The sequence below is a fragment of the Carcharhinus amblyrhynchos genome, unplaced genomic scaffold (assembly GCF_965287045.1).
Source record: "Carcharhinus amblyrhynchos unplaced genomic scaffold, sCarAmb.v2.hapA scaffold_37, whole genome shotgun sequence".
Lineage (NCBI taxonomy): Eukaryota > Metazoa > Chordata > Chondrichthyes > Carcharhiniformes > Carcharhinidae > Carcharhinus > Carcharhinus amblyrhynchos.
In genome coordinates this window covers 3,422,464-3,437,660 of record NW_027649778.1, presented here as the reverse complement: position 1 = coordinate 3,437,660, position 15,197 = coordinate 3,422,464, and the positions used below count along the sequence as shown (strand labels likewise).

Sequence of the window (15,197 nt, the reverse complement as noted above, 5' to 3'; positions counted from 1 at the left end):
GAAACCAGACCAAGACAGTTCTGCATTTTGATCTAATGAGGGAGAGATGGATGTGTGAATGGCTCCATAATTATATCGCTGAAGATTTGATTTGATTTGTTATTGTCATATGTACTGGGATACAGTGAAAAGTATTGTTTCTTGTGTGCGCTACAGACAAAGCATAGGGAAGGGAAGGAGACAGTGCAGAATGTAGTGTTATAGTCATAGCTAGGGTGCAGAGAAAAATCAACTTGGTGCAAGGTAAATCCGTTCAAAAGTCTGACAGCAGCAGGGAAGAAGCTGCTCTTGAGTCAGTTGGTGTGTGACCTCAGACTTTTGGATGACATTTTTCCCGGAGGATGAGAATGTCCAGGGTGCACAGGGTGTTTGATTACACTGGCTGCTTTTCCAAGGCAGCAGGAAGTGTAGACAGAGTCAATGGATGGGAGGCTGGTTTGTGTGTTGGAGTGAGCTTCATTCACAGCCCTTTGTAGTTCTTTGTGAGCTTGGACAGAGCAGGAGCCCATACCAAGCTGTGATACAACCAGGAAAGAATGCTTTCTATGATGCATCTGTAAAAGTTTGACTAGCTTGAAAGTACTGAGATTTATAAATGAGCATGCAAAATCCTCTGCTCTCCCTTGTGCTTCCCCTGTCCACCTCCCTCCCTCTCCTTCACTACGCAGTATCTCCTCCATTTCCTCTCCTCCCTTGCCAAATTGTTTATTAGTGTCACAAGTAGGCTGCATTAACATTGCAGTGAAGTTACTGTGAAGATCCCCAGCATGTCTTTCGGACTGTGGGAGGAAACAGGAGGGAACCCATGCAGACATGCGCAACCCCTGTACAGACAGACAGTGACCCCGAGCCAGGAATCGCATCCTGACGCTGTGAAGCGGTGGTGCTAACCACTGCGCCACTGTGTTGCTCTGGCCTCAATGTCCATTCCGCCCACCCAGTATGGTCTGCCTTAGTTTCTTCCTCCTTCCCACCCCCAGCATTTTTAAATACAAATCCAAAAGCTGGACTCTTAAGTAGAATTTGTAAAAATTAAAAAGCCCAGTGTTAGCAATAGCTGCAGTGGGTGAATCTGTTCAGCCAACCTTCTGTCTCTATATTGCAGCTGGATCTGTGAAGTTTCCAGACAAAATTCTGCTGTGTTTTAAAAACATTTCTGGCACCGTGCTTGTTTTAAAAAGAATCTCTCTCAGAAAGCTTCAAGTGAGGGTTGCACAATTTAAGTGGTTCGGTATAAAGAGTACTGTTTACGATATCGTGTGACAATACTTGCTCATTTGCCACAACATCCTCCATGGGGCAGTGGATTCCAGTATTAACACCTGTTACTTTTCAGTGTTCGATCTGTTGTGTTAGGTTTCCCGGATTGCATGGAAGTTACCTGGGGAGAAATCCTTGTTTTAACATGGTTCCAAAAACACCAATAAATGTTATTCAGGGGCCGCACAGTGGTTAGCACTGCTGCCTCGCAACGCCAGGGACCTGGATTCGATTCCTGGCTTGGGTCACTGTCTGTATGGAGTCTGCACCCACCCCTGTCTGCGTGGGTTTCCTCCGGGTGCTCTGGTTTCCTCCCAGTCCAAAGATATGTGGGTTACGGGCATTGACTGCGCTAAATTGCTCCTTAGTGTCCTGGGAAATGTCGATTAGAGGGATTAAATATTTGGGATCACGGGAATAGGATCTGGGGGATTGTTGTCTCGATGGACCAAATGGCCTCCTGCTGTACTGTAGGGATTCTGATTTCTGTTACTGCCGCTGAGTGTGTGTGTATTTGGATGGGGAATTGCTTTAAGGAGGAACAGTGACCAGCGTAATAGGATGGTGACCAGAACACTCTGGTGGTGTCTCAGTTTAACATATCATCCAGTGCTTCCAACAATGCAACTATCCCTCACCTGAATTGTTAGATTACCCACTCAGATCCGTGGAGTGGACCTTGAAGCCGTGACCTGCTGCTGCCTCCGAGGCAGGAAACCCACTGAGCTGAGGGCATTTCCAACCTTACTGAGTTTCTAACACTTGGATCCATAACTCGTTCACAAATGTGATGCGCAGAGGCGATGGCCTAGTGTTATTTTCGCTCGACTATTAATCCAGAAACTCAGCTAACGTTCTGGGACCCTGTTGTGAATCACAGCAAATGGTGGAATTTGAATTCAATAAAATCTGGAATTAAGAATCTACTGATGAGCGCAAAACCATTGTCGATTGTAGGATAAAACCCATCTGGCTCACTAATGTCCGTTAGGGAAGGAAACCTGCAGTCCTTACCCGGTCTGGCCTACGTGTAACTCCAGGGCCACAAATGTAGTTGACTCTCAACTGCCCTCCAAGGGCAACTAGGGATGGGCAATAAATGCTGGCCCAGCCAGTGATGCCCATGTCCCACAAATGAATAAAAAACATTTTCATCCAGAGAAGGTTGGGGTCTGGAATGTGCTGCCTGGAAGTGTGGTGGAGGTAGATTCAATCAAAAAATTCAGGACGGCGTTGGATGATTTATTTGAATAGAAACAGGAGACTGGGAAAAGGCAGGGGAGTGACACTAAGTCATGATGTCCAGTTGGAGAGGTGGTGCAGAAATGATGGCCCGAATGGCCTCCTCCTGTGCCATACAATTCCATGAATGCTGCTCTTATCTCTCTGAATTAAAATCTACTCTTTTTTGTGTTTCAGGCCATTGTCCGGGGAAGCAAAATCGGAATCGACTGCTCTCTCAACTGGCTTCTGGATGAATTTGAGAATGTTTCCGTGACTCGTTCCAACTCCCTGCGGAGAGGGAGCCCACCCTCCCTACTCCGCCAAGACCCCATGCAGGATGGACTGCACAAGAATGGAATGCACGAGGCGCACTCCAAGGGCACGTACCCAGCTGAGCTGGACAGACACCACGAGCACAAGGGGAGAAGCGAGAGGGGCAAGCCGGAGTCCCGGGACGAGCGGGACCAGGGCAGGGAGGACAGGCAAAGGAACCGGAATGCTGAGCGAGACGATAGCCGGGCTCACCCGCAACAGCCAAGAGGGCAGGAGCCGAGCAGGACTGCTGGAAACCGGCCCAATCACCACAGCAGCAGGGAGCCCCGCCCTGACCACAGGCACGCTGACAGTAAGGCCAAATCGCACGACAAGCCAGATGGCAGGAGAGACCATCCGAGCGATCGGGAGGGCAATCACGTAGGTTTCACTGAGCCCACGGGCTTGCAGGAGCGCAAGAGAAACGAAGGCTCTGACAAGAGGCCGAAATCTACGTACACGGGCGAGACCAGCCCTCAGTCCCCAAGAGACAAGCGACCCCTTTCTGGCCCAAACATCCGTCCCCCACATGCTCCAGGTGCAGACGGAGCAATGAAGACCACGCACCAGGCCGGGCGACCCTTCAACACTTACCCCATGGCCGAGACGGGGGCAAACCGAGGCACCAGCAATCAGGTCTGTATGGCAATTTGTAACTGACCTGTTACCCTCCCCTCCCCACCTCTTTAATGCTCTGGGCAGGGGATGGGGGGGCAGTTTGTTTAAGTGAAGGGGCAAAGCTGTGGGGGTCATTTTGAGGTCACCCACTTTCGACTTGAGAAGCAAGAGTGTTTTGTAAGAACTATTTTAAAATCTAGGGAGATGTCAGGGGTAAGTTTCCCACTCGGAGGGTGGTGGGTGAGTGGAATCGGCTGCTGTCGGTGGTGGTGGTGGAGGCGAACTCGTTGGGGTCTTTTAAGAGACTTCTGGATGAATACATGGGATTTAATGGGATTGAGAGTTATAGATAGGCCTAGTAGGTAGGGATATGATCGGCGCAACTTGTGGGCTGAAGGGCCTGTTTGTGCTGTAGTGTTTTATGAATGTGCAGGAATGTTCCTTCTGGAAATGTGGTGGAGGTAGGTTCAGTCGAGGCATTCAAGAGGGTGTTAGATGATTATTTGAACAGAAGCAATGTGCAGGGATACTGGGAAAAAGTGCCACTCCCCATGCTAAGTCACGATGCCTAGTTGGAGAGCTGGTGCAGAAATGATGGCCCGAATGGCCTCCTCTTCTGCCATACAATTCAATGAATGCTCCTCTTGTCTTTCTGAATTAACAGGAACAGAGGGGTCTGGGGGCCCATGAACAGAAATCTCAGGTACCATAGAATCCATACCGTGCAGAGGGAGGCCACTGTGCCCATTTGAGTTTGCACCAACCACAATCCCATCCTAGGCTCTCTCCGTAACCGTAACTCACGTAGACATGAGGAGAAAGTGCAAAAACATGAATCTTAAAAGGTTAATTTGCTGATAAAGTAAGTGATGTTTCTTCAGAAGGAACTCTTCAAAATGTAGCTAATGAACAAAACTTACTCCAATTTATAAATCAAAGAAGGGGTTTAATAAAGAAACATCATTACTCCAAACTTGGGGCCTCGCCCCAGGCCAATCCAAGCTCCCTACAATTTGACATAGTTCCTTATTTATGATGAATCAGCTGACTATTACATCACTCTGGTTCCATGTTTCACTGGGTCAGCTGACTCTTGCATCTTGTTCCCATTGGTCACATTACATCCAACCAAAGTTGTCACTGGTTACATTCTAACAAGTGATGAGGAATGTAAATGGAATGTTGTTGTTTATTACAAGGGGCATGGAATATAAAAGTAGGGATGCTTTGCTGCAGTTGTACAGGGTAGATCTGACAACATCAGGAATACGCTATACAATCTAGGGGAGGCAATGGCCTAGTGGTATTATCACTAGTCTATTATCCAGAAGCTCAGCTAATACTTTGGGGACCCGGGTTCAAATCCCGTCACGGCAGACGGTGAAATTTGAATTCAATAAAAAATATCTGGAATCTAATAACGACCATGAAACCATTGTCGATTGTCAGAAAAACACACCAGTGTCCTTTAGGGAAGGAAATCTGCCATCCTTGTCTGGCCTACATGTTATTCCAGAACCACAGCAATGTGGTTGACTCTCAACTGCCCTTGGGCAACTAGGGATGGGCAATAAATGCTGGCCCAACCAGTGACGCCCATGTCCCACAAATTAATGAAAACATGGTCTTCCCTCAAAGGATATAATTGCATTTGTGGCAATGGAGAAGTTTCACTCAACTGATGCTCGGATGAAGGGGTTATGTTTTGAGAAAAAAATTGCATCGGTTGGATCTGTAGCCATTGGAGTTTAGAGGAATGAGAGGATCTGATTGAACCACACAGATCCTGAGGGGATGCTGCGAGGATGTTTCCTCTTGTGGGAGAGATTGGAACTAGGGGGACACAGTTTAAAAATTAGAGGTGAACCATTTATGATGAAGGTGAGGTTCTCTTTCCCAGAGACAAGTAGAGGCACAGTGATTAAATATTTTTAACCCTGGGTTAGAATCATAGAATCCCTAATGTGCTAAAGGAGGCCCGTCAGAATGATATGAAAACTGTAGGGTTAAATTATAAGGATGGTATTCAGGGCGGCACGGTGGTTAGCGCTGCTGCCTCACAGCGCCAGAGACCTAGATTCGATTCCTGGCTTGGGTCGCTCTGTGTGGTTTCTGCAGGCATTCTCCCCATGCCAGCGTGGGTTTCGTCTGGGTGCTCCGGTTCCCTCCCACAGTCTGAAAGACGTGCTGGTTAGCTGCATTGACCCGAACAGGCACCGGATTGTGGCAACCAGGGGAATTTCACAGCAACTTCATTGCAGTGTTAATGTAAGCCTACTTCTGCCTAATAATTAAAAAAAAATTAAATTAATTTAGCATGGCATTTGCTAAATTCTCCTTCAGTGTACCTGAACAGGTGCTGGAGTGTAGCGACTAGGGGATTTTCACAGTAACTTCATTGCAGTGTTAATGTAAGCTTACTTGTAACAGTAATAGAAAAATACATTATAAATAAAATAATCAACCTAGGTACTTCTGGTAGTTTTAATTTGGGAGTTTATTTCGTACAGTTCCATCCAATTTCCACGAAAACCCCAAAGTGACTGATTCAGTAATTAACTGCGATCTGTCTCTCACAGTCAGATTGGTGATGTTTACATTTCAGTGTTAGACCTAACGTCCTTTCTGGTGTCCCAGCAGATACGCTGGTGTGGGAACAGTCGGAATAAGTACATCACGCTCAGTGGTGATTATCTAATTGCGTCGCTTTTTATAGCAGCGAAGCTGGTCTATTTTCAATTCCCCCTTCTTGGGCGGCACAGTAGCACAGCGGGTTAGCGCTGCTGCCTTCAAAGCTTCAGGGACCTGGGTTCGATTCTCGGCTTGGGTCACTGTCTGTGTGGAGTGTGCATGTGCTCCTCGTGTCTGCGTGGGTTTCCTCCCATAGTACAGAGATGTGCAGGTTAGGTTGATTGGCCATGCTAAAATTGCCCCTTAGTGTCCTAGATACATAGGTTAGAGGGATTAGCGGGTAAATGTGTAGGAATATGGGGGTAGGGCCTGGGTGGGATTGTGGTCAGTGCAGACACGATGGGCCAAATGGCCACTTTCTGCACTGTAGGATTTCTATGATTCTCCGTTTCTATGTGATAATTGAGCCATAAAGATCAGCATTTTTATTTGGCAGGGTCATGCTTGTCCATTTGGAACATTATAGCTGATACGTGCCCGTGCCGAGTTCGCAGTGGGTGAGGTGGGTCTCAGAGCCAGATCTTCTTGCAATTCTATAGAAAAGGGCGCCTTCTAAAATCGTAGAATCCTACAGTGCAGAACAAGGCTGTTTGGCCCATTGAGTCTGTACCGACCACAATCCCACCTGGGCCCTATCCACGTAATCCCACACATTTACTCTGCTAATCCCCCTGACACAAAGGGGCAATTTAGCATGGTCAATCCACCTAACCTACACATCGAGGGGTGGCATGGTGGTACAGTGGTTAGCACTGCTGCTTCACAGTGCCAATGACCCAGGTTCGATTCCTGGCTTGGGTTACTGTTGTTTGTATGAAGTCTGCACATTTTCCCCGTGTCTGTGTGGGTTTCCTCCCACAGTCCAAAGATGTGCGGGTTAGGTGGATTGGCCATGCTAAATTGACTCTTAGTGTCAGGGGGACTAGCCAGGGTGCACGGGGTTATGGGAGCAGGTCCTGGGTGGGATTGGGGTCAGTGGGAATGGGCCGAATGGCCTCCTGCACTGTAGGATTCTAAATTAATCTTTGGACTGTGGGAGGAAACCGGAGCACCTGGTGGAAACCCATGTAGACACGGGGAGAATGTGCAAACTCCACACAGACAGTGATCCAAGCCGGGAACCCTGGCTGAGAGAGTATCCTAATCTGTTTCCGGATCCTTTGCCAACCCTGCACTGGGTGAAGACCTCAGAGATCAGGCTGGGTAGTGTTCCTGGCCTCTGATCTTCCATCTATTGTTTTCTTTAATTATTTTGTGGGATGTGAGCGTTGCTGGCTGGGCCAGCATTTATTGCCCATCCTGAATTGCTGTCGGGAAGCTCAGATGTTGCCTTGAGCTGCTGTAGCCCGTGTAGTGTACGTGCATCCACAGTGCTGGTTGGGAGACTGTTCCAGGATTTTTCATAGAATCCCTGCAGTGCAGAAGGAGGCCATTTGGCCCATTGAGCCTGCACTGACAACAGTCCCTCCCAAGCTCTATTCCCATAACCACACAAATTTACCCTGCTGATCACCTTGACACTGAGGGGGAATTTAAGCATGGCCAATCCATCCAACCTGCATGTCTTTAGACTGTGGGGGGGGCGAAACCAGAGCACTTGGAGGAAACCCACGCAGACACAGGGAGAACGTGCAAACTCCGCACACAGTGACCCAAGGCTGGAATCGTACCTGGGTCCCTGTCGCTGTGAGGCAGCAGTGCTAACCACTGTGCCACTGCCTATTTTGACACAGCAAGAGCGAAGGAACAGCGATACTTTCCCAAGTCAGGGCGCTGTGTGACTTGAAGGAAACTTGAAGTTGGTGATGTTCACATGCATCTCCTATCCTTGTCCTTCCAGTTGGGGGAGTTTGGGGATTTTTACAGGGTGGGAATTCTGTTGAGGAAATGAATGGAGAATGTTCTCAGTGAAGTCTGAGACTGGGAGTGTTAACCGCAGATTGCTGCCAATGCCTGTCCCATTGGGGTGGGGGGATTTGTATGGGGCGTAACTGTGTTTTGTCTGTCAAAAGCTTCAGGCAGTTAAGCTGCTTTATGACACAAGCTGCTGTGACATCAGAACGTTTAATGTAATTTGAAAGATTATACTGGGACTTTATATTTCAATAAGAAAATGTTATCAGATATGGTACATAATTTTTTTATGGAAGGTTTAAGCAAAGATTCCTTTCGGTGAATGTAGGGTTGGTGTAAGCAGTGACAATTGTGTTGTATATGATGTGAGGTAGGAGGGATATAGTCACAGGTATAAATGTGAAGTGTGTGTGTGTGTGTGTGTGTGTGTGTGTGTGTCTTCCCCCTTTTGGTCAAACCGGTTTTCACTCGATTGATTTCTGTCAGAAGTGTTTAAGTAGATTTGACATACACTCTCTGGAGTCCAGGAAAATGAGAGGTGATCTCACTGAAAGGTGTGAAACTTTTAGTGGGCTTGAGACACTGGCTGGAGAAAGGGAAATTGGAAAATTGTGCATTCAGCATTGTGAATCTGGGGAGTTCTGTGCCCCAGAGGCAGTGGATGATCAGTCATTAAGAATATTCAAAGCTGCGATCAGCAGGTATTTGGGCTCTCGGGTGATTGAGGAATCTATAGAACAAGTGGAGTTGAGTAAAAGATCATTGTTGATCCGATGGAATGGGTTGGGAAAGGTGCCTAACCAAGGAGATCTTTTCTATTTCTTGTGTTATGTTCTGGGACAGTTACAGTTACACCTTTTAAGCTACAAAGACCCAGGGTGTGAGTTTTTTTTTTGAGATTTGGTGTGGTTTTGGTATCCCCCTGAAGATCAGTTGCCCACGAGTTACATTCTGGTGTTCCTCCTCCTTGCCATAAGATTCTAGAACAGTCCAGAGGCACCGCTGAACAGTCTGCATTCCTTTCTTGATCCTGGGATTCCTTGGGAATTCAAATGATGACTTTGGATGTGGAATTGAACAAAAAAGGGAGAAAGCCTGCACCACCCTATGACTCTGTGTCTCTCTCTCTCTCACACACACACACACACACACACACACACACACACACACACACACACTCCCCCTCCCCCTCCCCCCTTTCTCACTCTCTCTTTTTCTCTCTCTCTCTCTATCTCTCTCTCTCTGCCCCCAGCCCCCCCTCAAGGCTTTGACAGGGATGTGGGAGTGTGATGAGATGCCCAGAAAATCTCCACAGCCCTTCTGCAATTTATGCTGAAACAATGAACAAGTATTGTTTCTTGCACTCTATATGGACAAACCATTCTGTTCATAGAGGAGAGTGTAGAATGTGGTTTTACATTCATAGCTGGGGTGTAGAGAAAGATCAACTTAAGGTCAGTCCATTCAAAAGCCTGACAGCAGCAGGGAAGAAGCTGTTCTTGAGTCAGTTGGTACGTGACCTCAGACACCTACGTGTCTTTTTCTTGATGGAAGAGAGAATGTCCGGGGTGCGTGGGGTCCTTAATTATGCTGGCTGCTTTTCCGAGGCGGGAAGTGTAGACAGAGTCAATGGATGGGAAGCTGGTTTGTGTGATGGGTTGGGCTACATTCACAACCTTTTGTAGTTCCTTGTGGTCTTGGGCAGAGCAGGAGCCCATACCAAGCTGTGATACAACCAGAAAGAATGCTTTCTGTGGCATAACTGTAAAAATTGGTGAGAGTCATTTTTGACTTGTCAAATTTCCTTAGTCTTCTGAGAAAGTAGAGGCATTGATGGGCTTTCTTAATATAATGTCAGCATGGGGGGGACCAGGACAGGTTGTTGTGATCTAGACACCTAAAAACTTGAAGCTCTCAGCCCTTTCTACTTCGTCCTCATTGATGTAGACAGGAGCAAGTTCTCCTTTACACTTCTTGAAGTTGATGACCATCTCCTTCATTCTGCTGACATTGAGGGAGAGATTATTGTTGTTGCACCAGTTTCTGTCTTATTCTTGTACTCTGTCTCATCGTTGTTTGAGATCTGACCCATTATGGTGGTCTTGTTAGCAAACTTGAAAATTGAATTGGAGGGGACAACTATTTGCAAACTGTGCCCACCATACCTTCTAATTCTATCTTTTACTCTTATTCTTCTAAAACTTTAATCCAACTCTTTTAAAGTCTTTAACGATGCGTAAATACAATCTCTCAGATTTGGCACCCTGGCAATGACTGTAACACTACATTTGCCACACTCTCCTCTCCTTCTCTGTGTGCAGTATGCTTAGTCTGTATAGCACGCAAGAAACAATACTTTTATTCTTATTTATTGGTCACAAGTAGGCTTGCATTAACACTGCAATGAAGTTACTGTGAAAATCCCCTAGTCGCCACACACTCCGCTGCCTGCTCGGGTACACTGAGGGAGAATTTAGCATGGCCAATGCACCCTAACCAGCACGTCTTTCGGACTGTGGGAGGAAACCAGAGTACCTGGAGGAAACTCACGCCAGGAATCGAATCCGGGTCCCGGTGCTGTGAGGCAGCGGTGCTAACCACTGTGCCACCGTGCTGCCCCATTCCTTCTCTATGAATGCTATGCTCTGTCTGTATAGGGAACAAGAAACAATACTTTTCACTGTATACTAACGACAAATCAAATATTATATGGGAGCAATCTGATGATTAGTCACATACTGGAAGTTGTTGCAATGCTTTACGATGAGCAAAGCGATATGGTTGGCCATCCTTGTAAACATTGACTGTACATTAACTGATGATTACAGATTATCAATGGTGAAGACAGTTTGACGGTGATGAGTTTGGGATATCAGACAGCATTGACTTACAGCTGACATTTATTGACTTATCAAATTTCCCTATCTCTCGTACAGCACTCCCTCTAATTTGTCTTTACATGAAGCCTGTTTACTGTGTGGCGCAGCACATTCCAGGTTCCTTTTGGCAATGCAGTTCCAGGAAGCACTGCTCTTTCTCACAAATACCAAAGTGTTGATTTGATTTTATTATTGTCACGTGTGTTAGTATACAACGGAAAGTATTGTTTCTTGCACGTTACACAGACAAAGCATACCATTCATAGAGAAGGAAAGGATAGGGTGCAGAATGTAGTGTGACAGTCATAGCTAGGGTGTAGAGAAAGATCAACTTAATGCAAGGTAGGTCCATTCAAAAGTCTGACAGCAGCAGGGAAGAAGCTGTTCTTGGGTCGGTCGGTAGGTGACCTCAGACTTTTGTATCTTTTTCCCGATGGAAAAAGGTGGAAGGGAGAATGTCCGGGGTCCTTAGTTACGCTGGTTGCTTTTCTGAGGCAGCAGGGAAGTGTAGACAGAGTCGATGGATGGGAGTCTGGTTTGCGTGTTGGATTGGGCTGCATTCACGACCCTATGTAGTTTCTTGTGGCCTTGGGCCATATCAAGCTGTGATGCGTCCAGAAAGAATGAGTTGAATTTCATGATTGTTAATGTTGACAGTGACTTAATGATGGCTGAAGTTGTAGATGGCACTACAGGAGTAAGAGGGAATGTAAGAATGTCTCCTCGCACCACCAATTCTAACCAAACCTCTTCTCCACTCCCTTTTCTTCTGTTTAGGTTGAACATCGAGTGGGGATACCTCATGATGTCCGGCACAATGGACCCAATGCAGCAAAGAATAACGTGGGTAAACAACAGGGCCACCACCGACCAGGCCACCCTGAGCCAGCACACCAAGGCTTGGTCCCTCATGCCTCTGACACACATTTGCCACGTGTGGCACAGCCGAACTCTCAGGCTCCGTACCCAGCGCAGCCCCAGGGACTGGAGTCGCGGTCACCCCAGCGTGAGCCACAGCGGGTGTCGCACCAGCAGTTCCGAGCTGCGCTCCAGATGGTGGTGGACCCTGGAGACCCCCGGACGTACCTGGACAATTTTATTAAGATTGGCGAGGGCTCAACGGGCATCGTCTGCATCGCCACGGTGAAGAGCACAGGGAAGCTGGTCGCTGTAAAGAAAATGGACTTGCGGAAACAGCAGAGGCGCGAGCTACTGTTCAATGAGGTAATGTGGACACTCAGACCAACCTGTACTGGCAAACGCTCACTATTCACATTTCAGTTTTGATACATAATTCTACCTTGGCTGGCACAGTGGTTAGCACTGCTGCCTCACAGTGCCAGAGACCTGGGTTCAATTCCGGCCTCAGGTCACTGTCCGTGTGGAGTTTGCACATTCTCCCCGTGTCTGCGTGGGTTTCCTCCGGGTGCCCCAGTTTCCTCCCACACTCCACAAAGATGTGTGGGTTAGGTTGATTGGCCATGCTAAATTGCCCCTTAGTGTCAGAGAATCAGCAGGGTGAATATGTGTGGGTTACAAGAAGGTGAACCTGGGTGGGATTGTGGTCAGTGCAGACTCGATGGGCCGAATGGCTGCCTTCTGCACTGTCGGGATTCTATGATTCATATTTTAAAAGAAAGGACAGGCTCTGCATATCTTTTGGGAGCTATAATCCACCGTATTAATCTTGGTAAACTCTGAAACCTACCCACATATAATAGTACAGTCCTGGTCTGCTTCTCCCCCCACCACCCTGCAAACCCCGGCTTGCTTTCATATCCTCCCCCCCCCCCCCCCCCAGGATTGATCCCACTCCCCCTCCCCAAAGCTCGCACTGGCCCCCGGGTTTGGGAGGGGGCTGGGGAGTTATCTGAGAGTAAACTGGAGTCACACGGCAGTAATTCCCTCCCGTTCAGAGGCCGAGTCCGACAAATATAAACAGGAGTTGACGAATGGGTCCAAGTTAATTGCTTTTGGCGCCGTTCTGTACTTTTATCTGATGTTACCGTGGGTCATGAGTGTGCAGTATTTGGGCTCAGGCAGTGATGAACGTTTACTGTGGGGCACAGCTCTGGGAGCTGTGCTGGCGCGAGAGGAGCCAGTCCCATAAGAGAAAGGGCACGGCCCGGTGGGAGCTCTCACTACGGTGTTGAGTGTTGTTTTTAAAAAAAATAAAATAAAATCCTCCAGTGGAGTATAAACGGCACGCGGCTGGCTTCAGCATTTGAGAAAAGCAAATTCCTGCGGATGCTGGAAAACCTCAGCCGGTCTGTAAGGAGGGAAAAGAACTGACGTTTCGAGTCCTGATGACTCTTCTGTCAGAGCTGCGGGATGGGAAATGGAGTCTGGTTACTGATGCGAGTGTAGCAGGCAGGCCATAGCTGAAGAGGACGGGTCGATTTATACGCTGGGTATTTAATAAGAATGGGGTTGTCTTGTGTATACCGGGGTGACTTGTACGCTGTGATCCATGGTCATATCACTCAGCCTTTTACTTCCTCGGAATGGCAACAGGACTGTAGAAACTGAGAGGTGGCACAGTGGGTTGGCACTGCCGCCTCACAGCACCAGGGACCCGGGTTCGATTCCCGGCTTGGGTCACCGTCTATGCGGACTCTGCACCCTCTCCCCGTGTCTGCGTGGGTTCCCTCTGGGTGGCTCCAGTTTCCTCCCACGTTCTGAAAGACGCGCTGGTTAGGGTGCGTTAGCCACGCTGAATTAACCCTCGCACTCCGGCGCCTGTTCGGGTACACTGAGGGAGAATTTAGCACGACCAACCAACACATCTCTCTCACTGGAAACCAGAGGAAACCCACGCAGACACGGGGAGAACATGCTGGTTAGCTGCATTGACCCGAACGGGTGCCAGAGTGTGGCGACTGGGGGGACTTTCACAGTAACTTCATTGCAGTGTTAATGTCAGCCTTACTTGTGACTAATAAATAAACTTTAAAAACAAGGTGAATGCTGTTCAGTTTCTACCCATTGAAACGGATGGGTTGACAAGATGTGCAATTCTCTGACCTAATGGAGATGTGGGAAGTTTGCTCTGTTCTTTGTTCTTTAAGACACTGCTTATAGCACCTCTTTGACCAAGTTTGGGATATCTGACCTGATAACTGCTTGGGTGTCATACATTGCTGTCTAATTGCTCTTGGCAAAGTGCCTTGAGACTCTTTTCATATCTTAAGGGCACTATTTGTGTGTGAAACTGCAAAAAAAAATTTCAGTGAGTGAATCTTCAGGCTGCACGGTGGCACAGTGGTTAGCGCTGCTGCCTCTCAGCGCCAGGGACCTGGGTTCAATTCCCAGCTGCGGGTCTCTGTCTGTGCAGAGTCTGCACATTCTCCCCATATCTGCATGGGTTTCCTCTGTGTGCTCCCACAGTCCGAATGACGTGCTGGTTAGGGTGCATTGGCTGTGCCAAATTCTCCCTCAGTGTACCCGAACAGGCGTCAGAGTGTGGCCGCTAGGGGATTTTCACAGTAACTTCATTGCAGTGTTAATGTAAGCCTTACTTGCGACACTATTAAATAAACTTTGTAGTTTATGGTGTTGGGGCATGTTAGTCATTACCGCGCTGACTGTGCTAATTAGTAAGTAATTGAAATTATAGCATGTTGCATTGATGTATGTGACAATCCAAGTTTATAAATCGCTTGATGCAAAAGCTGCAGCTGTCTATTTAAAACTGAAAGATGAAAGCCTAGCTGTCCTGAACCTGAGGATTACACACCACCCGTGTAGCTATAACAATCCTTAAATCGTTTTCTGAGCCTTAAATCTTCAGAGAGAGGGAGAGATATGGCTGTGTCAGATTGTATCTGAACTCTCTGCCTGCGATACGCAGGTATCACCCCGGCAGTAACCGACCAGACACGACTTCCCTTTTTTTTGTTGTTTCTCTGCAGGTTGTGATAATGCGAGATTACCATCACGAAAACGTTGTGGAAATGTACAATAGCTACCTGGTGGACGACGAGCTGTGGGTGGTGATGGAATTTCTGGAAGGAGGGGCACTAACTGACATCGTAACGCACACCAGGTAGGGATCGTCCCCTGGACGCAGCCGTTTAAATGATGTGGATATGCCGGCGTTGGACTGGGGTAAACACGGTAAGAAGCCTGACAACGCCAGGTTTAAGTCCAACCGATTTATTTGATAGTAAACTCACAAGCTTTCGAGGTTTCCCTCTTTGTCAGGTGAATGTAATCAGTAATTCTAATCAGTAATCAGTAATCTGTAAACTGTCTGCGCTTTATGTGCTCTGTCTGAGGCCAGAACTCTCCATTCACCTGACGAAGAGGGAAACCTCCAAAAGCTTGAGTTTACTGTCAAATAAATTGGTTGGACTTAAA

The 15,197-nt window shown here is 47.6% G+C and overlaps 1 protein-coding gene across 6 annotated transcripts in view; it reads left to right on the top strand.

Annotated features, from left to right (window-relative positions):
• The window catches only part of pak4 (p21 protein (Cdc42/Rac)-activated kinase 4), a 156,155-nt gene that overhangs the window by 123,410 nt on the left and 17,548 nt on the right, over positions 1 to 15,197 (top strand). For all 6 annotated transcript variants that reach the window (XM_080218151.1, XM_080218150.1, XM_080218154.1 and 3 more), the window contains 3 exons: positions 2,680 to 3,432; positions 11,616 to 12,062; positions 14,750 to 14,883. In XM_080218151.1, coding sequence (XP_080074277.1) covers positions 2,680 to 3,432; positions 11,616 to 12,062; positions 14,750 to 14,883 — 1,334 coding nt within the window. The remainder of the gene's footprint in view (positions 1 to 2,679; positions 3,433 to 11,615; positions 12,063 to 14,749; positions 14,884 to 15,197) is intronic.